This window comes from Micropterus dolomieu, linkage group LG04, assembly GCF_021292245.1.
Source record: "Micropterus dolomieu isolate WLL.071019.BEF.003 ecotype Adirondacks linkage group LG04, ASM2129224v1, whole genome shotgun sequence".
Lineage (NCBI taxonomy): Eukaryota > Metazoa > Chordata > Actinopteri > Centrarchiformes > Centrarchidae > Micropterus > Micropterus dolomieu.
In genome coordinates, this window is record NC_060153.1 from 17290612 (window position 1) to 17316574 (window position 25963).

Sequence of the window (25963 nt, forward strand, 5' to 3'; positions counted from 1 at the left end):
CGACACACTCGTTGGCCTCCCTGGCTGTGGCTCTCTGCCACGGTCTGTCGTAGTGGAAAGGTTTGCACCTGTCGCACTCCGGTCCAGCAGTGTTGTGCTTGCACTCACAAACCAGACTCCCATCCCGGTCCTTTACGCACCGAGACGCGTGCCCGTTGCATTTGCATCTCCCTCCGACCTGCAGGTCCGACACAGCGTAAAAGTACGAGTCCCGGGCCAGTTCCGAGTCGTCCTCGTTCTCGTCGCCGAAAGTGTGCAACCGGCTGAAGATGACTTTAATGTCAGTGGCCGTTACCCAATCCTGCAGCACCGGAGAGTTGTCAAAGTCGTGCGCCGACGGTCTCCCGTCCAGCGTGCTGAAGGCGATGAGCCCGCCGGTCAGAGGGTACATGTCGGTGTGGGAGTCCGTGCAGACGGCCTCCTGCTCGTTCTGCTTCGTGATAACGGCCCTGTTTGGCTTGTTGTACATCTTCCTGCACTGAGTCGAGTAAAACTGAAACGGTACCCAAGTTTTGCCGTAGTCCATGGACTTGTAAATAACCATGGATTCAGGTCGAGGCGAGCAGAACTGTAGGCTCACATAGGTGACCTCAAACTTCTTGCCGAGGGACAGAGTCAGGGTGACATTTTGCGGGTACTGGATGAAGTTCTCGGACTGCCAGCAGGTGAGGTTGTGTGGGTTGTTGAGGTCCGTCAGGTACGCTGGAGGGTGATACTTCTTGGGGTCCGAGGCATCGCAGGTGTGACAGTTCCTGGTCCTCTCGTCTCCTTTCTCCGCCGATGTCACCACGCAGTAGCGGCTGGGCGTCTTGCCGCAGGTGCTGGACACCTTCACTTCCTTCCCGAAGGCGGAGTTGACGAAGTCAGGGATGCAGCGCCGCGGGTTGCCGTGCTCGTCGTAGCAGGGGTCCGGTGGAGAGGTCTGCGCCGCGAACAGGCTCATTCCGTAGCCGCCGAGGGCGCTCCGGAACGACAGGGACACGGCAAGCAGCACAGTGAGCACAATATCCACAGTCCTTCTCATGGTAGGTCCCTCGGTCCCCAAGTGTCTCTGCAGCTGATGAGAAAGGGAAAGCAGTGAGCATGTGGGGAGCGAGAGAGAGAGAGAGAGAATGTTAAGTTGGTGATGGCACAGTAATGTATACAAGTCTGTAAAACGTTTCCAAACAACAGCTGGGGCAAGAATTAGTACTTGACAGTGAAATAAAAGTAACATTCACTTGCACCACATGCACGTCCGGTTGGTGACATTTCTATTAAGTTCACTTTACCTGAGAAAAAAAGAAAAAGATTTCAAATTATACCGGCGATGTTAGGCTACTTTTTAACGGGATTCAATCACAGCTCCTCCTGTTTTGTTGTTTGTTTCTGCGTAAAAATAGAGGAGCTGCTGGATTTTAAGAGTCGCCAGTGTCCTTATAGCAAGTCCCACTCCTCCTGCCGGTCTTTTCACAATCTCTCTCTCTCTCTCTCTCTCTCTCTCTCTCTCTCTCTCTCTCTCTCTCTCTCTCTCGGGTAGGATCTTGCTTGGCACAGCTTTAGGTCAGCTCACTTTGATGGCTGACACCAGCGGAACAACGACATCCACTGGTGGCGCATCAAGAGATTGACGCGCGGAGAGACGCAAGTTACCGCAAGACACAGAAAACAGCTGGAACAGACACAGCATTGATTCAGTGCTTGCCACACCTTCATCCGAAGGACACCCAATACGATCATGTAGTTTAATCGTCGGATGTGCAATAAATTATAATATTATTAGGCCTATTATTGCAATCCAATGTAAGTAAAACGACAGTTATTATTGCAGCTATCGACGTTTAAATAAGAAAAGCTGTGGAGGTAACCGTTGGCTATTATTTCTTTTAGGGCAAAATTATCACTTCCAGGGCAAAATTATGTGTTGTATCCTAATAGGTACTAGAATGTGCAAGTTTGCTTAAAATAAGGGCGACTTAATTATGATAGATAAAAAGTTATCTTAGCATCGTGTGACCAAACTTCACACTTGTGCTGTCAGCTGGGTGGCAGGACAGCAGATAGCCTACAGCCTCTATTCGGATATGAAATGACGCTAAAGGCTTCTACTTACATGCAAACAACATTAGATCTTGAAAAAAAAAACTTTTGCAGACCAGATACAGCTCCATTTATTTGAAGGACATGTCCCTCTTGTATTGTGGCTCTCTTGTGCTTCAGTTTCACTAGACCTGTTGAGTGTTTGCAATAGAAGTAACAGCGCCATCTTGTGCCCATGGACAGAAACGTCAGCCCCGGATGTGCAACGAGTTGTGTCTTCTACTTTTCCCAGGTGGTGGAGGCATAACACCGTTTTATCTATTTATTTGGGCATTTAGGTGATTGGCTGCTGCATGTCTGAATGCTAGATATTGCACCACTATAGTAGGCTGCTGTTAGTCTGAGTTCAATTCTGAGATACTTTTAGCATTGAGAGTTTAAATAACACATTTAGTCATTTGCACATTTCCCTCAGTGGGCCTTCTGGCCTTGCTGAAGTTTAAGAAACATGTCTTGTTGTTTGGGACACTTTTAATCTTTAATGAAACAATCTAACATCTAAAGTGGGTCCTAAACCACACAAATAAATACTTTAAAATATAAATAAATTACATTATTAGCAGGATCCACTTCCAGGGATCATTTTTATCATCAAGAGGCAACAGTTTTACTCTTAATAACAACACAGGAGGATCCCATTCTTCACTTGGTTTAAACAAAAGCCTTTAGTTCAAGACTTTTTTGTAAATGTTTCTAATTTCATTTCTGCTAGGTATGATTAGGTATGATGAAGAATTATCTGCTTTATTATTGCTCTGGCTTTGCCTCTCTGCTTCACTGTTAGTAGCTATTTGCTTTATATCTGCTCTTGCATGGAAAGAAGAATAAAATCTATTTTATCTAATCTCGGTCAGTTCTGCTCTGCTGTGGAGACACACTGCCTACTTCACCAGCTGGAGAGGAGAATAAACCCAGTTAGATTTTTCACAGCTGTTGGCCTCTTCAGAGGGTAAAGTGTCCAGGGTTGAATTAGGACAACCAGAGAAAAGTGTTAACACGATTTATACCTACAGCAAAACCACGCAAAACAATAGTTGTTAAGACTATTATCAACACACACGCAATATGAATTCAATCATATTGAGTGAAATGAGGTGACTTCCCCTATCTGTAAGTCGAGAAGGAAAATTTAAAAAACAATCTACTACTAAAAAAAAGCCTACACAGCACAGGAAGCAGTAAGCTATTTTTGAAGGCTTTTTTTCAAACATATATATTTCAACAAGAACATAATGAAAATCCATTCACATGGAGAAGCTTCCCGTTATGGAAAGGATGAAGAGACCTTCATAAAACATGTCTTTGTACAGTAAGGCAGCATGTTCACAAATGGTAAGGTGTAAAAACGTGTGTAGCAGAAATTAAGGTGAAAAAAGAACAAATATGAGGCATAGGCTTTACCATGTTCTTTTTCTTTCTGTCTCTCAGAGGCTGTGTTTCTTGATTTTCAACCACTTTGTAGTTCTGAACAGTTATATTAGATTTGTGTTTCTTACTGTACTTCAGTCAGCAGCTCACTTTCTATGAGTTTGTCCTCTCAGTTTCATCCTCCTGTAGTTTTTTTTATTTCAGCCTATCTTGGTTTGTCTCTCTTCTGCATTTCAGTCATCTTCCTATCATTTTTCAATGTCCCCTTTTTCAAGAGGAGCCCTCGGTGTCTGGGATTACCTGCGTGGCTGCAAGTTTGTTTTCTTATTGCAACTTAGAGGTCCAGCACTATATTTGAGGTTATATGGAGGTTATCGTGACCATTTAGAAGAAAAGAGCAATTTCAAAATTACGTTTTGGGTATTAAACCTGCACACCTGAATTGTTACTACAATCTGAGGGGTGAATTCTACAATGAATTTTTAACATCACTCCTATTCATTTGTATTTTCATAATGCCACCGGTACTTTTCCTAAAAAATAAACATTGAATGCTGTACAGTATCATTTGATGTAACAATATAAACATGTTTCTTTGACAAGTGAGATTACATCGAATAGCATCAAATAATTTACCTGGAAGCTCTCTGGAAGTATTTAATACATTATGTAAAAATATTGTTTCCTATAAAAATAATACTTTCTCTAATGATTATCAGCTTTCCATTTGGTCTTTAATTAAATGTTTAAATCACTGTTATGCATTCACCTAAAGGTATATTGCTAATGAGCTTTGAATTCAGATGTTCAAATGTTACCAGTCAAAAATGTGCAGAGCTGCATGAGCTGAAATACTATTAGTGTTTACAGTCACTGTTTTGTATGGCTTTTTACCACATTGCCCTCCCTTCAAGAGAAGGGGAATTCACAGTCACTAATACATGCAATGTAAATGACAGGCAAAGCACGACGGGGAAGTATCAGTGTGAGTGAAAGAGAGAGCAGGAATATGGAATATGAAGAAATAAACACTATATATATGTTCATATAATTACCTGCATCAAAATAAAAGTCATTATGCAAAACAAAAGTTATTTTTGTGTTTATTATGTTAAGCCAATTACGTACATTACTACTAATACTTGTCTAGCTTAAGAAAATAATGAACAAAGCCACAGCACCAAAACAAAGACACTTTACTCAAGTGTGAAAATAGCATAAAAACAACAATGTCAAACAGATGACTTCCTTCTAGGGGCCAACATCCCTTCAAAATCCACATGCAACCTCTCAAACATGCATGTAGAAACACACAAATACACTTCCCACCTATACACACCAGCAGCCTCCCTCATTGTGCTCACATGCAGCTCTCTCATACACTTCCTGTTTGCCCTGTTTGTGAGCCGCAGTGTGTGTGTGTGTGTGTGAAGCGTAGTGTGTGTGAAGCGCAGAAGTCTTTCAGTGCAGCAGAGAGCTACAACCAGCGCTGAGTTCATCCTTGTTTAGCTGCACTGCTCCACCGGGCCCAGGATGTGGGTTTGTCTGTTAAACTGTGATGTGTGTGGTGAATGAATGGCAGTGGCACTGAGCTGGAGACGCTTTGCCGTGGACTCTTTGGACTCTTTAGACACACACATAGGTTATGGATGCTGGATTATAAACTGCAGGTAAGACAACAGAGGCAGTAGTGGGCTCATTTTACGTTTTGTATTGAAGGGCAACTGCTGCCTGCTCTGTGGGCTCGGATGGGGACAGCTGTCTCTGAATGTCAGCCTGATGAGCTGAGGACTGAGTTTGTTTTACCTCATAATCTTCAGGGAACAATGACTGACACCATTGCATGTATTTGGAAGCATCTAGACATGCATGTGCGCTAAGTATCAGAGAATGTGATGATTTGTGAAAATATTATTTAGCTTAATTTATCTATCTAATATGATGGTAAATTGGAATTAAGGGGACTCTTGTCTTTATAGCTTGTTTGTTAGAGTCAACCTTCCATGTCGTCTTGTTTTGACTCGTGTGTTTTATAACATCAGAGTTCATGTCTCTGCAGGGTGAATGCCCTGAGGTGTCTTGTTTTCTGTCAGAGGAGCTGATGGGCAGTGTCAGTCTCACAGTGATGGGAAAAGTAGGGGGGTCTATGAGCTCACAGACCCCCGCTGTGATAAGAACTTCTGCTTTTTCAGACGCTCTATATGATTCATGCTTTTAATAAACGTTGAGGAAGTAGAGGTGCAGAAGCACGTGTTCAGCGCCTGGATGTTATCCTACTTTAAATGTCTGTGCCTGTATTTGTAAATGGGATCTATAAATTAAGTCTATTATCTCAGATATCTGTGTCAGCATCTTAAACCCCATGATAAGGTGATATGGGTTCAGGTAACTGGAGTAATTTCAATGGCTGTAGTCGGTTTTTCAGAGTAGGTGAAGTGTAATTGATTTGAACATTTACATGCAGTTATAATTCAACTTCATAAAATGACAAATACCATTAAGATTGGGATCTGTTCGTAATTTAGTTGAAAACTGCTGTGAAAAGTGGCAACCAAGGATGCAAGTCAAGAATCCTTTTAGCTGTCAGTGAAGCACGAGTTCAGTCTAACACCATACAGTCTGTCAGTGGTCTTTGAGGACTCCACCCCAGTGAAACTGTATTGAGCCAACGCCTGAACTCAACATCCTTTTTAGAATATAAACCAACTACATGTCAGCCACATATGGATTAAAGGTACAGCACAGGTGCCTTTTGTAATGACTTTTTATTCAGGTTGTTTAACTAGTGATGTAGGTAACTGAAGATGGTAAATTGTGACCCCCAGTCATCTTGATCAGATAAGCACTGCTCGACTGACTATAGATTATTTCGGTTTACCATTTATACATTAATGTATCTTGTCTGCTACGTAGCAGGAGGGAGTTACAAACTCTATAACATGTTGTATTGTGACAAAATAAATCTACATACTTATCTACCTAGCTAAAACTAAAATTATTTTTTTATTTGTCCACTTCAAGTTGTTGCATTGTAACGTTGTTGTGCTCACAATGGAAATATTGTCTTTTTTATTCCACATATTCTTCTTCCTTGTCCTTGTTCTTTGTTTATCAGACTTAACTCAGCTCCCTCTGCAGCAACAAAAGGCTTTATACTTTTTTCACATGTGCAGTAGCACTACCTAACACCTATAAACAGACTTGGCATAAAAGTTCCACTTTAATTCTCAAGCCAGTCAAGTCCAAGTCAGGTCTCAAGTCTTTTCAAAACAAGTTTCAGGTCAAGTCAGGACTTTCAGGTCAGAAAGCTGAACATTAAACTGTTCTTAAGTCAACATTTGAGCATTTTATTTTAAAAGCTGATACCTTAAAGTGTGTTCTGAGGTCTTTTGAATGCAGGTAATGTGATGAAATATTCCAGCCGTGAGGCTATATATCAAATCTTTGCAGCTGTGTTCTGGAGGGTGGATTTGATTCCACAAAATCACAAGTGGTTAAACTTAGCTTTGATTTATCTCTACAGCCACGAGGTATGTACTGCCTCATTTTGAATGGACAGCTTTTCTCTCAGTGGTGGCCTACTACGTAACAACTCCTAATAAATGCCCATACCAGAAGTTTTTCCCAAAAAGAAAATCTGAAGCATTAAATGTAATGATCTGCTTGTTGCTTGCGTCCTGCTTATCACACTCACTCCTGCACATAAAAAAGGAAGGGATCGTTTGTTCTTCTTAGAAAATGTTCAGTTACACAATCTGTTTGAATACAATCATCTCCCCCTGTTGAGAAATAAAAAACTGCCGGAGTAGGTCATGTGTCAGCCTGGAAATAAAAAACAAAACCATTTATGACGTTGATTGGAAATAGCAGATATTGGCATGCTTTATTGTTTTACCACAGATATCTGAAATGAAGTGTGGAGGCTGTCACAATGTGTTGTTTTTTTCATTTCACGTCTTGCCTGCTGAATATCCCAGTGCAGCACTGTGTGTTATTCACAATAATGCTTCCTGTTTATCTCTTTACGGCTGTGGTATCAGTAAAATCTTCATTTTCACCTTTACGGCACATACTTTGAGGTCAACACCCCCGTGTGTGTGTGTGTGTGTGTGTGTGAGTGAGCATATGCATCTCTGCACATGCACAACACACCTGTTGTTACAAAAAAAAATATTCAGTAATGTAAGCTTTAAAGCACACAACGTGTTTTTACCCATATTACATTTAAGCAAAGGTAAAATGATATGGCTTTCTACTGGAAATCATAGATATCTTTATCCTCATCATTGGTTGAGTTATAAAACTCAGTGTGAAGTTGAGCAGACAAGGTTCACTCAGTCCTGTTTGTGTAGCAAAGTCACCACTGGCTACCTGTTGTCTGGAGTGTCATAACCTGATACAACAGCACCTGATATTTGCATTCATGGTAGTTTCATCATATGTTTATCAGTGTTTATTGAGGAAGTTAAGACTAAAGGTTTATATAGAGTGGCTTTCTGTTCTCTAAGTAACAGAGCAACCTCTATGTTTTTGGTGCTGTAGTTAGATGCACAAGAGTATCTGAGTGTATTTCTAAAGCCAATACTTCCTACTTGCGTCACACACTTGCATATATTGTAAGTCTAACTGACAACACAATTATGTTGGACTCCTAATGAGGAAATCATTTTCTAAAATCACAATTAATTGTTTTTTCAACAACTGCCTTGCCTGCTTAAAAGTTGAGATTTAACGTTTATTATTGCCCTTAGGAACAGCAGCTGACAAACCAGTCACCTCATGGCCAGAATCACCAAGAAGTCCTTTCTAAGGTTCTTAGAAAAAAAATGGAAATGTCAATATCTGCAATTCCATGACAACTGGCAAACTCTGATTGAAAGCTGCAGAACAAGCTCAACTTGATGCGAATTTGTTTTGTCAGCTGCCATTTCCTAGATATAGAATAACTTCATTTGTGACATTCACTTCATCGCTTTGCAATTGCAAAAGATGCAAAAGTTTCAAAAAGAAGTCTCAGCGATGTGCTTTATGCCGCTTTTTCATCTGACTTTTACTAGTTAGACTGCGGAGTTCTCATCGGTAGCGGTTGTTTGAACTAAAAGGAAGCACTTAGTTAGATCAGAGCTGTGGAGTTGGACCACTGTTGTTTCCTAAAGCCATAAGAGGCCAGTTCACATGCACTAGGTCAGTGGAGAGAAAGGAGGGGATAGCAGCTCTGGTGGCCAGCAGAGGAAGACTGCATGTGAATATCAGACTCTATCAATCGGGGGGCAGTAAACATTACACGCATACTATACACACACACAGACACACAGACACACACACACACACACACACACAAGCTCCCCTCCCTGGTCTGTGGGAGTATATCTGAGAGTCTGATCACACCACAACAATAGGGAGGCACCTGCTTCCTCAGCTGAGCAGGGGAGCTTTCTTCCTGTTAAGGAAGCAGTTGGTAATGGGATCAGTGGGAGAGATGGGAAGCAGCGTTTGAGGAGATGGAAGGAGAGTGCAGCATGAGAAAGAGACAAAAAGACACAGGTGGAGGCAACACTTGCAATGCTAGAAAAGGAGCAGAGAGAGAAAGTGAGAGGGAGGCTGACTTGAATTCTGTGGGATGCTGTTATGAGCAATGTAGGCCATGCGAGAGAGATATAGGCTAAGAGGAATGGACAAGAGTCTATAATTAAATTAATTTTAATGTTGTTTCTCTCTTTGGCGGCTCTTTTTAGCATCAGATGATGGATGCTATTTTGTATTATGTGATATCTTAACTGTAAGTGGAGATGTAAATGTAGCCTGCTTTCTGTTCAAATGGATTTTTGCCTGATTTTTGTCTCTGTTTCTCTGTTGATCTCAGCAGTGTGAATCTGCTTCACTTTTGGAGATTGTTTCAAATTGTTCTTCCGCTCTGAGAACACTTGCTTGTTAATTTCTGACTGTTGTGAGTTGCAACTCATGAAAAAGTGGAAGTGACCTTGTTGACTCTTAGGGATGTGCTGCATACATCCTCTTATGAAACACCACAGACTCATGCATTTGCAACATGACTAGCACCTCTACGTAAACAACTATGATGACACTTTGGAGTTGGGATTGAATTTTCCCTATAAAATCCCAGTCCGTGTATATTGTAGCACCGCTCATGGTACCATGGTACCCTAGCATTATTATATAACTGACTAATAAATCTTGTGTAGTTATTGAATTACAGTGTAGACGAATTATACTAAAAGCATTGCAGTGTATGGAAACTTTGTGACTTATTTTTGTCCAACTTTTCTTTGAAAATAAAAAAAATCAAACAAACCATTCTTGCTTCAAATGAATGTGCAAAAAGGCTACTACTGTAAAAGGGTAACTTTCCACCAGAGCTATTACTACTGTCGGTACTCATAAACTCAAGAACAACACTTTCACTGCATCATGCCACCTCATATAAGGTCTTCACCTCTGTTATTACCTTTACAAGTCTCCATTGTACCCCATCCTGGATGCTGGAGTCATCACAGCTCCAACTTATTAGTTCCTTCCACTCTCACCGGGCTCTCATCCAGCTCTGTCCAACCCCGACAATCACCGGAGCCCTTAGCACAAGTGTCCAATACGCTCGGCTCTATACCCCTGCTCAGTGCCATTCAGGACACCTTTCAGACACAATACATCTCTGGGGAGGAGGAACCGCTGAGAAAAAGAGCTACATGGATGTGTTTACATCTGGAGCTGGTGGTATTGTTGTTGAATGGTCACAGTAGGAAAAGGGGTGAAGTGGTGGGGGGATAATTGAGCTTCATTCCCCTGGTCTCCTGAACTTGGGTTTGCATGAGCTTCCTGCCCCACCTCTCCACCGGTGTAAATTGACGAGGTCGCTTGGTTGGATGTTTGTACAGTATATGTGTGTGTGTTGGTACTGTTTATGTGCGTATGCATGTGTGTGAATATGTAGACAATTGTTTGTGTGACTCCTCCTTAACACACATGTCCGTAGGTGTGTTTGTGTGCAGTTTTAATGTTGACTTTTGAGTTTACATTCCTTTAAAGGAATAGTTAGACGTTCAGGAAAGTACACTTAGTAGCTTTCTTAGATGGGACGAGTGACTCTTGGGACCAGCAGCTGGTTAGCTTAGCTAGCTTAGCATAAAGCCTGGACACAAAGAGAAACTGCTGGCTCTGTCAGAGGGTAACAAAATCCGCCTACCAGCACCTCTAATGCATGATATCTTGTTTCTTTCATTTTTAAATACATGAAAATGCACAACAAAAACAACACATGGTTTTACTGAGGGTTAAGTGCTAGGCTAGCTGTTTCCTCCTGTTCCCAATCTTCATGCTAAATTAAGATAAGCTAAGTGGCGGAGTGCCGCAGACTTATAATGAACGGGCAGATCAGAATCAGAATCAGAATCAGAATCAGAATCAGAATCAGTTTTATTGCCAGGTATGTGTAAACGAGGAATTTGACTCAGGATTGTACATTGATCACGATGTGCTTACTTATACAATAATACCATAACAACAATAAAATAATAATAAAATAAAATCAGACACAAACTACAGAATAGACAACACTAATATACACACTATGAACAAAACAATATAGACATATTGACAAATAGTGCAGTGATCAGAGTGCAAAGGATGCAAGAATAAACTATTCTCATTATGTACATGTTGAAGGTGGATATGAGGCAGGTAGGGTGGGTGTGTAAGAGCAAATGAGTCATTCATCAACACTATTCATCTGACAGCCTTCATTTATTTCTAGCTTTCATGGGTAGTGGGGAATTTGTCACACTCTCTGGGGAAAGTTTGAGAAGATGTAATCAGGCAAAAACTGTTTTTGATGTCATTGTTCATTTCTGTCTGTGCCTGACTTCACTCTGTGAGGACTTCTTTAACAAACACACACACTCCTCATTGAAAGTAATAATAAATAATAATATGTTTTTGAGAATTTGGTTATATATGTCACAAAGAAGAAACTGCTGAGCTGCTCAAGTTCTAAAAAAGCAATTCTTTAAAAAGCTTTGCCCTCTTTTCTTCAGGGAAGTTCATTTGTTCTGCTTCTCAAATTTGGACGTTTCCCAGTATTTGCACACGCATATACTGTATTTCCAATGAAAAACTCTAATATGAGGTAAGAGAAGCTTTAAAAATATATCAAGCAGCAACATAATGCATTATCAGCAACTATGTATCTTTTCTGCTGACCACATTCCAGTGAATATTCATTAAATGTTCATTTTAAAATCCTGGATCTGTCTGAACACAAAAGCCTTACACACTGCCACTTTAATAATCCTTTTCAAGATCAAAACAAAATTTCACAGATATGTGAAGTCTGATATTATGTACATTCATAGATAATAATATATCCTTCACTCAGATGTATCTTAAATATTTGCTGCAATGTCTGCATTGTCAGACAGATTTATAAGACAAGTTTGTTTATGTCACATTTCAACCAAATACAGGTCACAGTGAGCCTGGTCATCCATGTTTTTGTGACATGAACAATGTCATAAAAAGGGAAATTCCAAAAAGAATATTAATAAGTACATTACCAATGAGGTAAAACAAGACACTTGGCAGATGCTTCATGTTCATCTGAAGCCATAGTTTAAATGTATGGAAAGTAACAGCTTTAACCAAATTGCTTTAGTTGCTTTACACATGACCATTAACACCATCTTTCTCTTAAGTTACACTGTTAAAACAATATTTGATCTATGGATGACAATGTATTCATGTTAGTGCTGGTGAAAGTTAGTGTTAATCTTGTGTAGCTGGACTCCAACAAGCTGTTGGCAGTCTGGAGAAATCCTATGAATGTTAGGAAAAGATGGAGATCCGGTAGGTTTACCTTGGTGAGCTCACCAAAGTGTGAAACCTCTCCAAAATTTAATGAGCTTGTCAAGACGGGGGTTCCCTTACAAATGGTGACAGTGTAGCAACATACTGTGCACATTGTGTTGTCCAACACGTGCTTCTTTACACAGGTGATTTTGTGCCTGAGCGTATCAGGTGCAAGCAATCCCCCACAAAAACACCTGTGCAATTTCCAGGGGAATTCAAAAATCTTGCAGTGTTGTAGTTACCGGTGAAGAAGTGGTCACTGTACAACTTTGAGCACTTATGTTTTTTTCTTACCGCAACACTTTCCTTGGTTTGGGTAGCAGTGTTGGTTGACTTTTGGTTTTGGTTGGTTGGGGCTCACAGCTTTCAAACTGTGTCATTATACACCTGTCAACATATATGTTTTTTTGTATCTACCATGAAGAAAATCACGATTTATAAATCTGTCATTTAACCCTTAAAAATCGCTAGTGGGACTTACCCTGGTATCTTGTTATGCATGTGGCTTCTGATGAGATGTGTTCATAACAGAACTGAAACAACTTGCCACACCTGGGTTGTCCTCAGATGCCGCACGAAAAACAGCCAAATGCACTGATAGAGGAACATAGTGACGTTTGGTACGTCCCAGTGAGTCAGTGGTGAAGATATGATGTACTTAAAATGTTGTGGTCATACTGGAATTATATATTTGACTATTTTCATCATGTCTCTCTGATCTACAGCATTGTTTCACAACTCTGCTAAGCTTGGTACTGATATTATTGAATGAAATAACTGAACTGGAGTCATTAAGGGCTGTTTTTTTGTTTTACGCTACCATATAGTGACATTGTGAAAATTGTGGGCTTGTTTTGATTTGCTGTGGTGTGGCTGTCAAAGCTTGTTGACTAAAATTTAAATGTCAAGAATCCAGTAGATGGACTCATCCTTGTATAATGTAATTACTGCTAGTAGGAGTATATCTTTAGCTGTTCGTCATTTATTTTATACTGATTACTGAACATCTGTGCAACAACAGTTTCGATAAGTCTCCTGTAAAATTGTCAATACTTCTTCCAGTGTGTTTTGTGTGTGGCAGCATCTAGAAAGCCATGGAGCTAGAGGAAAAGGTTGTTGTTGTTCAATTATATATTTTAAATATATCACAGAACATGATAGCTAATGTAACCCTTTATCACAAGACTTTTCATAAAAGGGGCAGAGGCAGAACAGGCGTCCAGTCATATGTGTTGTACTTAATGTGACATTTCAGGAACTATGGCAACAAAACAGCAATACAAGCAATACAACCTGTGTCTGTTTTTCCTTCCCCTTAGAAATGTCCCTTTATGGTTTGTGTATCTTCTTAGACTAATTTTCATACTTACTGGGTGATCTGCCTTCATGCAAAACAGACACGATAACACGTACTGTCCATGAAAAGAGAGGAGCTTGTTTGTGTGCGTGTGTGCATGTAACCTTAACTGATAACCTTAGATTCCACACAACACGTGAATGGGAATAGAGTTATGTACCATGTTTTGATACTTAACATCAGCTATGTCTCCTGTCCCTCCACAGAACCTGAGTGGTGAAGATGCAGCACACTTCGTGTACAGAGGACAGGATCCAGCACGCTCTGGACAGGTGTCTGGACGGGCTGAGACAAAGCCCCACGGCAGCACACCACTGGAACGGTAAGACTGCAGGGGCTACACTAGTGACGAGGACCACAGAGTTTGGTTCATTTGGTTGTGTTGAATAGAGTTTAGTCAGGTCATGTAGCAGTGAAGCATGTGACAACAACTAATTATGTTTCTGCACTGCTACATTGAGGACGTTTGAAATACTGTGGGAGTTATGATAGATCTTCTCAGTTAAAAGTTTATACCTTAGAAATAAGAGCTTAATACAGGCTTGTTTTTAGCATGATCACAAAAGATTTTTCACTTTGTCTGTCTGTTTTAAACCTACATGATCAGAGAATGTTTTTGTCATGCAGTACTTTAAAACAAAGCCTCCAAGAGGGCATAACTCTACCAATATGCATCATCCTCTAAATTTATTTTATTATTGATTGCAAGTTTAATCAGCATCTGCATCCAGATATACATAGAAAAAATACACAGTGACTGTTAATCATGGGGCATATGTGCCAGATTACAGTGCTCCTGTATCTGAAGCCACACCAAAATCCATGGTCCATGGTGTTAACTTTCCAACATTTTTTTTTGGAAATCCATTAACAGTCTTTTTTAAGATTACTAATAAACATTAAGATATACATAGTGGGACTGAAAACAGAATATCCTTGGCAGAATTTGGGAATAAGGTTTATGGAGTGGTTGTCAATGGAGAGGAAAAACACAGTCTTTCACTGTTTCTTTTAGTAGTCTCCAGGTCTTTGCAGCTCAGGTGGTAGAGCACGGCAGACATTTTTACATTCTCATAGCAGGAAAAGCATGTGTATTTGGTAACATTAACACTGCACTACACGTAGGTCCTGGTATTGTGTGTGCTGGCTCACTTGCATGCTGGGACCCTGAACTACTGTTAGTGCTGTTGGTTCCACCTGTGCATTTCCTGCTATTACAAGTCACAATGCAACAAAGGTCTATTGTAGGGTTGGCGGTGGGTCAATCCTGGCTCCTCCTGTGCAAATTTCAGCCAAATGAACATAACATAACCTTTATTTCATGTTTTTTGGTTGGTGTGCTAATCTGGAGCCGTTTACAATTAACGATTGAGCAGTCTTGCTCAAGGATTTATGGCTATTGCATGGGGTCAAACCTGTTACCTTCTGTTTCTAGGAAGGGAACACATTTTCTCAGAAACATCAACCCCAGCACACACACTTGGATATGATATGTGCTATTTACAGTACTGACTCAAACAGAAGGCGGTTGTTTGTTCTCGCTTTTTCAACACCAGGACAGCGTGTGATACACACTCTGCCAGCATATGGGCCATACAGAGTGTCTGAGCTTGTTGTTGGTGACACTGTTGCTGTATGATCACCCGGGGGAACGTGTTATTGGGTGCTGGAGGAAGTTGTGTGAATAGACAGCTGGGAGGAAGTGGTGGCACAGACCACAATGTGTGAGTGAGGCATCCTGAGGCAGGAGGCACTGTGGCGCAGGGTGTAAAAACAGGTCGGATGATCAAATCTACACTGGCCTCCCGCATGTCAACCAGATAAAGTGACTCATACTTCCAACATGAAAGACTGTCATGATGTGATTTAGACATTTAAACATGTTAGCTGAAGCTGGAGTTTGTTTTTCATCTTTCCTTCGCCACTTCACTTCTTTGTTTCCTGGCATGGGCCTTCATCACTCCAGTGTCTGTTTGTAAAATTTCCAGGGATGTCTATGATGTCTACGAGTGTAATCACATTCATGTGCGTGAACTTGCACTTGTTTGCCAGTAGATTTCTACTTAAGTACTGGGATATTTAATTTTTTATGTCAGAACGATCATTTGAAACTTGCTTAATTTCCAGTGCTGGCATCTAATCAAAATCAACCCTTAGAGCTCTCCAGTAAATACTCATGATGGTGCAAAGATCTTCAGAGAAAAACAGCAACTGACAAGTTTCTTGGAAAACATTTCTGTGTAAGCTGAACAACTGCTGATGTGTTACTTCCTTGGAAACTGAGCTCCTTAGAGATACACACTCAGAGGCGTTGAGACACCGAGGGATCAAATGCAAAGTAAGGTGCTTACGAGGAGCAAGCAGTCACTCTCAGTTGTTTTTTGAAAGTGCGATAGAGCTCAGATTAGTGTGGTTTGAGATCATGTATGCACAGCCCTCTCCCGTTGTTTTTAGGTCATGTTTCCATTTCACATGGTCGTAGAAAATTTGTAGAGCTTGGTGAAACAACACATCTCTGTCCTTTACATCCCAAAAGCTTTAATGTTCTAACGAAACATTTCCAGTGGGCTTTGGTGAGAAAAGCATTTGAATTTTAAATCCACATTTTATATAACCTGGCCAATGATGACCTGTAAGAGTAATAACCCCCCCCCCCTTTTTTGGGGCAAATTTCACTTTAACTCCAATTACGTTTTCTTTATTTTTGAAATGTTAAGTTCCAAAACAGGTTCATCTGGGGAGGATACCTAAACTCTGTTTTCTTGCAACAGGAAATCTGTCTTGCCAGTGTACGTCCTAACTGAAAAACTGAACAAAAGGTGCTAAAACACGCCCTTGAAGTGCACAAGCACTGACAGTTACGGGCTTTAAAGCCCTGTTGTGAGTAGTTGTGAACCTGCATTTGAGTCATGGGCGGTCCCAGAGGCAAATGCAAGATTGTCTGACACCCACTTGGTTATCAAAGTGTTGTATATACTATGGTGTTGCACTTTCACTCCTGTAGTCTATGATTTGTTGGATTTCATAACGGAAATGAAATGCCTCATAAGAACTGAAATTTCAGCTTGCAATAAATAATGCATGTTTGTATAATTGTTATTTTCTCATTTGCTGTGACAATATGCAAAAAACTGCTGCCTCAGCTCAGTGTCCACACAAATAGGTGAACTGGAAGTGCAATGAAGATGCGAAATGTGCAGTCAATTTAAGGTTAATGACGATATTGTTTACATAAGATTGAGCTTGCAATTCATGGTAAAAGAAATGTCCACTAAATATGTGGTAAGTTTCTGCTGGTTGTCCACTGTATGTAATCTATTAAAACTACAGCTACTTGGCGGCATTCTTGACAGTATAATCTGAGTTGCTCAGAAACCCAAACCGATATGGCCTGTGCTCTCAAAATGTCTTACAAATGTTGATTCCCAATGTTGGGACCTTTGGAGAAAATACACTTGACCACCTCTTCCACATGGAACAATATACAGGATTGGAAATTAGCACTCTCTGTCAATATTTTTGTTTCTAGTTTTCTCTATTTGTCACTTGAGGATTTATAGTGCACTCTATTCTTGTTTTGGTAATGTGTTTTACACTTTCTTAGCTTGTTTATGTTGTCTTGTATTTTCTGTCATAACAGTGACAGCAATTTTACAGTGCTTTCTAGACCAAGTCTTTCTTGTAAAGCAAGACAATGCACAACAAGCAACACAATGCTGAACAGAACATTCTTTTATTAGCTCTGCTACAGAATATACACCAGCCACATTTAGCAGCGATGGATAGTAAATTATAGAGGATTACACTACACTACATATATAGCTATAAATACACTATTAGACAAACAATTGGTTCTCTCTGTTTATATTCCAATAAGGTTTCATGACACTCCCTCTCCAACAGAATGCAACAAAAACAGATCCACAGATCCACAGTCCACAGAGAGATTTAACACCAGCATTACTAGTTGGTGTCTGTTGGCTCTGCTGGAGCACAAACAGGTTTTTTTGTCCTGGCTAGAGAAGTCCAGGCACAGTAATCCTTAATTTTCTGTAACCCACTCATTGATCTATCAACATAGTACGTGCACTTTGGCATGGCATTAACCATATCCACAGAACTTCATTTTAAAATATGTTATGGCTTGAGAGGTTGCAGTGAAACATGCCTTTCTACCTTCGGAAATGTTTTGTGTTTGTACCACTTTTCTTTTGGGGTTTGGTGCAAAATGGTTGTGGGGTTTTCTTTCTGTGTGCATTAACATGACTCCATATATGCTGTCTTTCAGTGCTCATGTGCTCGGCGGGTCAGTCAATGAACCGCTGGAGCCTGGAGGAGATGGTGAAGAGGGATCCTGAGAACTTCCTCATCCTCTTGCAACAGATCATCAGAAAGACCAAAGAGGTGAGAGGGCAGAGGTCAAAGGTCATGGTTAAATAGAACATATTGTCTGCTGTATATGTTGTTTAGTAATGGCTATCTTTTTGTCTGTCTCTCTCTCAATGTGTCTGTAAGTTCAGGTTCAGGAGCAGTGTCAGTATGAACTGGTGGCTCCCCTCGCTATCATGTTCTCCTCCACGCTGCTTCAGGTACAAGCTGCCCTCCTTCAGATGTTATCAAAACCTTTAACCTGTCATGGCCTCTCAGAACCATTTTCACATAATAGCACTCTCCATCAAAAGGTCAATCAGTTATTTGTTTCAATTGAAAAATCACTGTAACACACAACACTTACTGGCTTACTTTTTTAATCAAGCTTCTCTGCGTTCACACTCCCAAAAAAATCAAGTGACAGTAGACAAAATCATATTACCGGTTACCGGTCGGCCCAACACTGTTGATTGCTTCAATAGGTAACCATGACTCTATACATGTATGTCTTTTTACACTAATTACTTGGATTAAAATACAACACACTTCTTGCATTTGTCTTGATTGTGTTTTTTCAGAAGGAAGTGAGAATCCCAGAGTTCAGTTTTTGCTGTGTAGCAACTGCTAACGTCACAGCATTGGGGTTTTGATGTTGTGACAAATGTAACTTTGGTTGTTTGTCATAAAGCTTGTAACATAATAAAACAGTGGATTATGACACTAAACTGGGTTAATTATCTCATAAGGTGTGTAACATTTTAGTTCATGATGTAATGACAAAATTGAACAGTAATGTAATAATAAATAAGAACAAGAAATCTGTCATATAAGTCAATGTTGTTATTACATCATCAGTTAAAGTTATATTACACCCCTTATGAAGTCAGTTAATGTACTAAATTAGTGTAATTCCATACACATAAAAGTAATTGGATGTATTGTCCACCAGACATCAGAAATGCCCCCTCTATGCTAAACAACAACACAAGAATCCTCATACAGGTCTTGCTGTTCCTTTAAAGAACCCCACTATAATACCTGATTTGTGGTTTGGTTTCAGACACCATACTGTCCTCCAGACACAGAGCTGCTGGAGGAAGCTATTGAGGTGTTTCGCTTCTTCCTCACCTGGCCTGAGCCTTACTGCAGTGTGTGTAAAGACCTCCTCTCCACTCTACATCTGGAGATTAAGGCCCCAGGTAAATATAGATGGATTCATTTTGTTTAATGGCCACTCTGTGTGTGTTTCTATATCTCCACTGGTCCACATGAGTCTCTGAAACACTTGCTGTTGTCTCTCACCCGATGTAATCGTCTTCCCCCTAGTGGCAGATCAAAGAAGTGTGTTTAGGATGACACACTACGCAAAAGATCACTGCTTAAACCCCAAATACCAGTAATAACACCAACAGCATTGACAGGAAGATGATAAGGATGAACTGGACACTTCTTCATACCAACGTGAAGTTGTTTGAAAGCGGATGTAGCATAAGCATTTACAAAACAAAAAAGCAGAAGCCACATATGAACACCTAGGCTGAAATTTACAGGAAGGGTCAAAGGAAGTACTAAAAACACAGAATCAGACTGAATGAAAACATTTGAATCAACTGAATGAATGATTTTTAAATGTTGATTTGTTGTGTTTTGTTTTTTTTTACTACAGACACTGTCTTACATTATTTGAAGCTCTTTGCTGCTTTTGTATTTTTATATATATGTAACGTTGGTGGTCAATCTATTCTAAACTTGATTTTGTAATTGTGATTGTTTAAAAATGCTTATAATATAAATAGAAAGCCATCCTGGATATGTGACGTGACAGCTCCACAATGTTTTTACACCTTTCCATTGACTTTTAACAATAAATAACATTGTTAAAAACCATCAACAGACAAAATAAAATATTTTTTTCTGTTTTCCTCACAGGGATTTCCTTTCAGAGACTGGTGAGAGAAGAGCAGGGCCTCACCACCCCTAACTTGTGCTCCAAGATCATGTAGGTCCACATAGTAAAGAAAAAAGTATTTTCTCTCTCTCTGACTCTTGGAATTGTAGATTATACCCTATGTACTCAATTTAAGATTTATAAGGCTCTTCATTTTCTCACAGCTCAACTGTGCATTTTGCACTAGCTTCATTGCAAGTGCTGGTGATATTCAGACATTTTTACTAGTTAAGGACCTATTCTGTATGAGTACACATGTAAATCTTGTTTGTTCCTTTCATCTTTTTTCAGTCCAGTTCAAACTGTGCGTTATCTTTGCGCACTTGCACCTTCTGCTTCCTTGTTGAATTGGGCTTTTGTTTCCATATATGTCACATGGTTCACAGTAAGTTTATCTGAACTGATTCCATACTCAGGGCAGCAGTAGCTCAGTCTGTAGGGATCTGGCTGGATAGAGAGGTGCTAGTTTACCTCTTGGGCACTGCCGAGGTTCCCTTGAGCACTGAACCCATTTCTCCCCTATGTGGCTGAGTGGCCTAAGTTGTAAAAGTGGAGCGAAAAAAATGTATTTCCTGAAAGGTATTAAAAATACAAAGCAATTCTTCTTCTTCTTCTTCTTCTTCTTCTTCTTCTTCTTCTTCTCCTAAAGTAAAACTAACACCATTCAGTGTCCTTAATTGACTGAATTATAGTGCTTAGGTTGTCAGCACTAACAATAGGTTCATGGCCTGGAAAGTCCCTTTTCATCCCCTTCTCCACCCACTAAACCCCACGAACACCATAGCATCCGGTTTGCATCTACTCCCATGTGTACTTGTACGTGTACATGTTCACACATTAACTGTGTGACACCGTCTGTCTGTTGCCTACAGGACAGTGCTGCTGATGAACCCAAATGAGGTGCCCGCTGACTTTATCTCAGTGGCTGAGCAACTCAGTTTCATTCAGCACTCACAGAAAGAGACCTACATCACGCTGATCAAACACGCCTTCCAGTCCACATTAGGGACCAAGTACCCTCTACATCGTATCTACAGAGCCCTGCAGGTAAGTGCTCACAGCGGTGGTTCAGAAGCTCAGGACAATTGGACTAGAATATACAGATAGTTCTCAAAGACAGTAAAATTATATTTTGAGTAGTAAGTCTCAGTAAGTAAGTAGAGTAAGTAGTGTCTCAAATTTAATTTGTGGTGTTGTTATTTATATACATATGAGTTTAAAATGAAATCTGGCCTAGCAGATAAAACTGCTTTTCCCTTTAAATCATGTTTGTATGTATTTAGAATGAATACCAGGAGGTAAATGCCAAAACTTTGTTTATAAATTATACTACCATGTAAGCAATACGGATGAAACTAGTAGCGTTCCATCTACTGTACCTTACATCCATACTTAGTTAACACAAACCATTAAAGGCTGTGTAATTATTAAGAAAATGAAAGAGGATGACAATACAGGAATGTGTGATGACGTTTACCTTTACTATACCATATCATGGATACTCTTTGCAGGTAAAAACTGTGATTGAATTGGGGGAGATCTTCTCCACGGTAAGTGATGTCTTAGAGGCGGCCGCTGCCATGAGTGACCCTCTGACGGGCCGCAGTCACGTGATCCAGGGACTTGAGCAACTGAGGGAGAGGCTGAATATCCCAGCATCCAACGGAAGGAAGTCTGATGGTAAGAGGGCAGGTTTCAGGAACTGGGGGATATATACACAGCATGTCAAATGAAAGCTGTATTTCAGTTTCCACTAGATGGTGCTTTGATCGACCGTTATTTTGGTCTTTTTTTTTGTCATTGCTTTCAGGAATGCTCCAAACTCTACCATTGCCTACAGCAAAATGTTACATGTTTCGCTGGGAAAAAGACAACTTTGGTAAAGTATTTTGCATGGTACATTATTGATTCATACATGGGAATAGTCTTTCTACTTTGAGCTGATTCACTAAATCTATCTCCCATTTTTCGATACTTCTTTTCATGAAATTAATTTTTAAAGTTTAAAATGAAATATGAACCATCTTTCCAATACAAAGCACATATCATTTATTTGTTGTGTCTTTTTTTGATGCAGATGTTCTAAACACTCTTTTGGATCATGACCCTGATGACCTGGCAACTATTGGGCAGGCTGAGGATGAAGAGGAGGTAGACATTGATGATGATGAGGAGGAGGAGGAGGAGGAGGAGGGGGATGTGACAGAGATTGATGGTGAAGAAGAGGAGGAGGAGGAAGACAAAGAAGAGAACGAACATGGAGGAGAGTTGCCTTCAGTATCCATTCATTCCATTCCTAACGGCTGCAGCGTCAACCACCGTGCCTCCACCTTCTCCACCCTCTCCTCCCTGTCCACCGCCTCCAAAGACTCCATGTTCTCCACCTTGTCCATGACCTCAGAGTCCTACGCTCCATCCCTCTTCTCTGTCACTTCTGGAGCTGACAGTGACTATTTTGAAGATTCTGATGAGAACATCTGCTCCTCTCCCGTTGCCGAAAAATGCTCGCCGAGGTCTATCAACAAAACTTCTGCTCGGCTGAGCCAGCACTTTTACCGGCTCTTCAGCAAACCTAAGAAGCCTCGGTCACTTTCCAGGGCCAAAAGCTTAGGAAACACAGAATCAAAAGACCTTGTAGTGGTGCGAGAGAAGCGCTCCAACTCTCTGCCACAGCAAGTCAAGTTACGTAGTCCTGAGCCCCTACTTCAGCCACAGAGTCAAACTCTCAGACATGTATGCTTCCGAAGGAGGCCCATTCTCAGCAGTGATGAGGACAATAAGAATACTACGCTGAGGGTGGTGGTGTTTGGTGCTGATCATGTAGCAGGCAAGGTGGCCCGGGCATACAATAGCCTAAGGAGGAAGGAGAGTGCATGCCCACGCCTCAGCAGGGCCTTCAATCTTCAGTTCTACTTTGTGCCTGTAAAGAGGGACTCAGCAGCAGGGCCGGGGAATCTGAAGTTTACTACTTCTACTTCTATGATTCAAAAAGGAGTTGCCCTGTTTGATGTTAGTAGAGGAATCTTCACACTAAACTTCATACATTTAACATAAAGTTTTGGCTAAAACATCATATTTACTAAGCTGTCAAAATTCAGAGTTGTTACAGTGTAATAGCCACACATATTAGCATGTCACTGTTTGGTAATTGTTGCATTTGCTCAAGCAGGATCTTCACCTCACGGGCACAGGGGACAGTACAAATGACATTGCCCATCTCCTTGGTATGTTGGATCCTTGGTATGAAAGAAACACCCTTAGCCTGCTTAACTTGCCTGCCAACGTCGTCTGCCAGGTACAACCTGAATCTAACTTTTACACTGCCTAACTCTAACTAATCTAAAAATCTATCATTCACGTTTATCCACCTAAGAACATGATAGCAGTTATCATGCAGATAGATAAAGCCTGGACAGTACTTGAAATACCTTTCAACAACGTCCAATGGCTATACCTACATAAATCATTCTGCTGTATAACTGTATTAAATAGTAAATTGTTTTTGTATTGCTCTGCAGCAAACCTCTAAGACTGAGTCAGAGTCATATGATAGTTCATATGAGCAGCGTCTGCCGATCCTGGCTGATTTGGTCCTGTACTACTGCCGCTATGCCGCCCGACCAGCTCTGATCCAGCTCTATCAGGCTGAGGTGAACACTTTAACACCCACAAAAAAAACAGTTTAACAGTTTAAAAACACAGTAAGCCCTGGTATCCAGACCACTCTTATAAACAGAAATGCCATCTGGGTCTTAGTAATAACAAATGGAACACTGTTCCAAATTCAGTGATTGACTGAGTTTTTTTGGTGTTGTAGTTGACTTTAGCTTGTGGAGAGAGGAGGACTGAGGTGTTCGTCCACTCCCTAGAGTTGGGTCACATAGCAGGAACGCGAGCCATCAAGGCCATGGGTGAGTGTGACGCACACGTCAAACACGCGCACGTATCCTGGCAACTGTGCCACAAAAAAAGTGAAATCTTCCACATTTTCCTTTGCAGCGAAAGTAATCATCTGTTTTTATGAGGTTGAGACAGGACTAAATGTATGGTAGAGGAACATCTGCTATTTCTATATCACGATTCAGTCTACTTCTACTTTTCTAGTTTCACTTGTCACCACCACTTGAACTTCTGATTTTTTATTTCCTTTGAAAAATAAAAAAAAAAATCAGGGGAAACTGTTTATGCCTCATGTTCAGTAGTTACTGTGGAAATGACTTTCTTCTATTACTCACAACACTGTGCACACAAAAAAGATCTACTTTGGGTTACTGCAAACATATCTTCCACTATAAAAAAAAAACTGTAAAAATTTAATATTTGCAGTCTTATTTAACAGTATTGTTGCATTATTTTGCACTATTTTGAATGGTATAATCAAAATACTACACTCGCATAGATCACTAATGTGTGTGGGTGTGTGTCTTTTTTCTCTCTCTCTCTCTCAGGTGCTGCCAGTAAACGATTTGGTATTGATGGTGACCGAGAAGCAGTGCCTCTAATGTTGGAGGTGGTGTACAACAGGGTAAGATGGTGTTTGGTTTCATTCACTTTCAAAAAGTATGTCTTGAAGCTGCACTTTAAAGTAATTGTATTCATAAATACGCCATATAATCAACAGAATACCATCCCATTTGGAGACAGTGCAGGTTGTCCCCGATTACTCAAATTCAGCTGGTTTCAGTTGGTCACTTCTCTACCCACAGGAAATGACACATTAAAATTTAAGTCTGCTAATCAGCAAAGAGCACATGCCACTGTGGTCCCAGTGGTATGAAGCATTAGAGACTGGTAAACACGATGTCCCTCTTTACTGATGTTACAACTGCTCTTAATCTATTATCTGCCCCTTAGCTTTCATATACTGTTCCTAATTCAGAATTCCTGCAGTCAGGCTGCAGTTTTAATCTTTATGGTTTCTTTTTTTTCTAAAGCCGCAATAATCTTATCCTCTATTCTCCTCCCATTCAGGTGGTGATTAGTGGGAGAAGCCAGTGGAAAAGAGAAACCAAAGTCTGTACTTCAGTAAACTTAACCAAAGCATGCAAGAATCCTGAGGAACTAGGTATGCTACAGGCAGTGGCTACTATAATATTTGGCTTAGTCACTGAACTGTAAAATAATAATAACTATTGTTGATTGTTGCAAATTCAGATAATTATTCTTTCTCTTCTTTTAATTATGCCTTAATCTTTTCCTTTTCGTACCTTCACCAGGTGACGATGAAGCAATTACTGTCAGATGTGTTAGTGGTATTCATAATTTAACTAAAACAATCTCTGTCAGACTCAAAGATGGAGTGCCTGCAGCTCACGATGACTGAGGTGCTGAAGAGACAGAATGGTAAAAGCAAGAAGGGCTACAACCAGGTGAGCTAGATGTCAGTCTGTCTCGCTGGTTAAAAATGTGCTGCATCAGCACGCTTTCATAAACAACTTTGCAACACGTTCTCTATTTAAAGACCTCAATACATTCTTGATACCATCTCAAGCCTGTCTCGTGAATGTTGAGAAAAAAAGTTAGCTAACAACTTGATGGAACAAAAAGCCACAACACAGGCAAGTGTTGTGTAGGTTTTGTTTGTGTGCGTTGCCGAACAGTATAGCTTAATCTCTTAACCTCGTTTTAGATTTGGAGCCTTTCGCAAAAATCACTACACCCCTCAGAGGAATGTAAGACCTACTTAAAAGATTGATCTTCAGCTCAAGGCTCTCTTTGCAACATGTGCTTAAAAAAACATCTCAGACAAGCTGCAATAGCAACAGCAATAACATATCAAAGTGTGAAAGTGAACTTTATTGTCATTCAACCACCAACTAGTAGTGCACAACGGAACAAAATTGCATTTCTCCAAGCTCAACGTGCAAATGTAAACATCAAAGGCAAGTACACATAGCACAATAACAAGTAGACATAACAAACAGCATAGACATATAAAAAAAAATGAATAGATCATGTCAAATGATACGCAAATTTTCCAC

The 25963-nt window shown here is 40.4% G+C and overlaps 2 protein-coding genes across 4 annotated transcripts in view; one reads left to right on the top strand and one right to left on the bottom strand.

Moving 5' to 3' along the window:
* ntn1a (netrin 1a) overlaps positions 1 to 1344 on the bottom strand; it is a 71461-nt gene extending 70117 nt beyond the window's left edge. For both annotated transcript variants that reach the window (XM_046048325.1, XM_046048324.1), the window contains exons 1-2: positions 1272 to 1344; positions 1 to 1057 (exon numbers count right to left, since the gene is read on the bottom strand). In XM_046048325.1, the coding sequence (XP_045904281.1) occupies positions 1 to 1024 (1024 nt within the window). In that variant the 5' untranslated portion in view covers positions 1025 to 1057; positions 1272 to 1344. The remainder of the gene's footprint in view (positions 1058 to 1271) is intronic.
* Positions 928 to 25963, top strand: part of pik3r5 (phosphoinositide-3-kinase, regulatory subunit 5) — a 27788-nt gene continuing 2752 nt past the window's right edge. Inside the window, exons 1-16 of one of the 2 annotated variants that reach the window (XM_046048323.1) lie at positions 928 to 1025; positions 13870 to 13985; positions 17952 to 18067; positions 18184 to 18252; positions 19095 to 19233; positions 19964 to 20033; positions 20855 to 21029; positions 21494 to 21662; positions 21793 to 21861; positions 22060 to 22991; positions 23152 to 23277; positions 23501 to 23632; positions 23800 to 23893; positions 24431 to 24507; positions 24954 to 25047; positions 25269 to 25351. In XM_046048323.1, the coding sequence (XP_045904279.1) occupies positions 13886 to 13985; positions 17952 to 18067; positions 18184 to 18252; positions 19095 to 19233; positions 19964 to 20033; positions 20855 to 21029; positions 21494 to 21662; positions 21793 to 21861; positions 22060 to 22991; positions 23152 to 23277; positions 23501 to 23632; positions 23800 to 23893; positions 24431 to 24507; positions 24954 to 25047; positions 25269 to 25351 (2445 nt within the window). In that variant the 5' untranslated portion in view covers positions 928 to 1025; positions 13870 to 13885. Of the gene's footprint in view, positions 1026 to 4933; positions 5118 to 13869; positions 13986 to 17951; positions 18068 to 18183; positions 18253 to 19094; positions 19234 to 19963; positions 20034 to 20854; positions 21030 to 21493; positions 21663 to 21792; positions 21862 to 22059; positions 22992 to 23151; positions 23278 to 23500; positions 23633 to 23799; positions 23894 to 24430; positions 24508 to 24953; positions 25048 to 25268; positions 25352 to 25963 lie in introns of those variants that run through there. The other variant, XM_046048321.1, reaches the window with a different exon arrangement.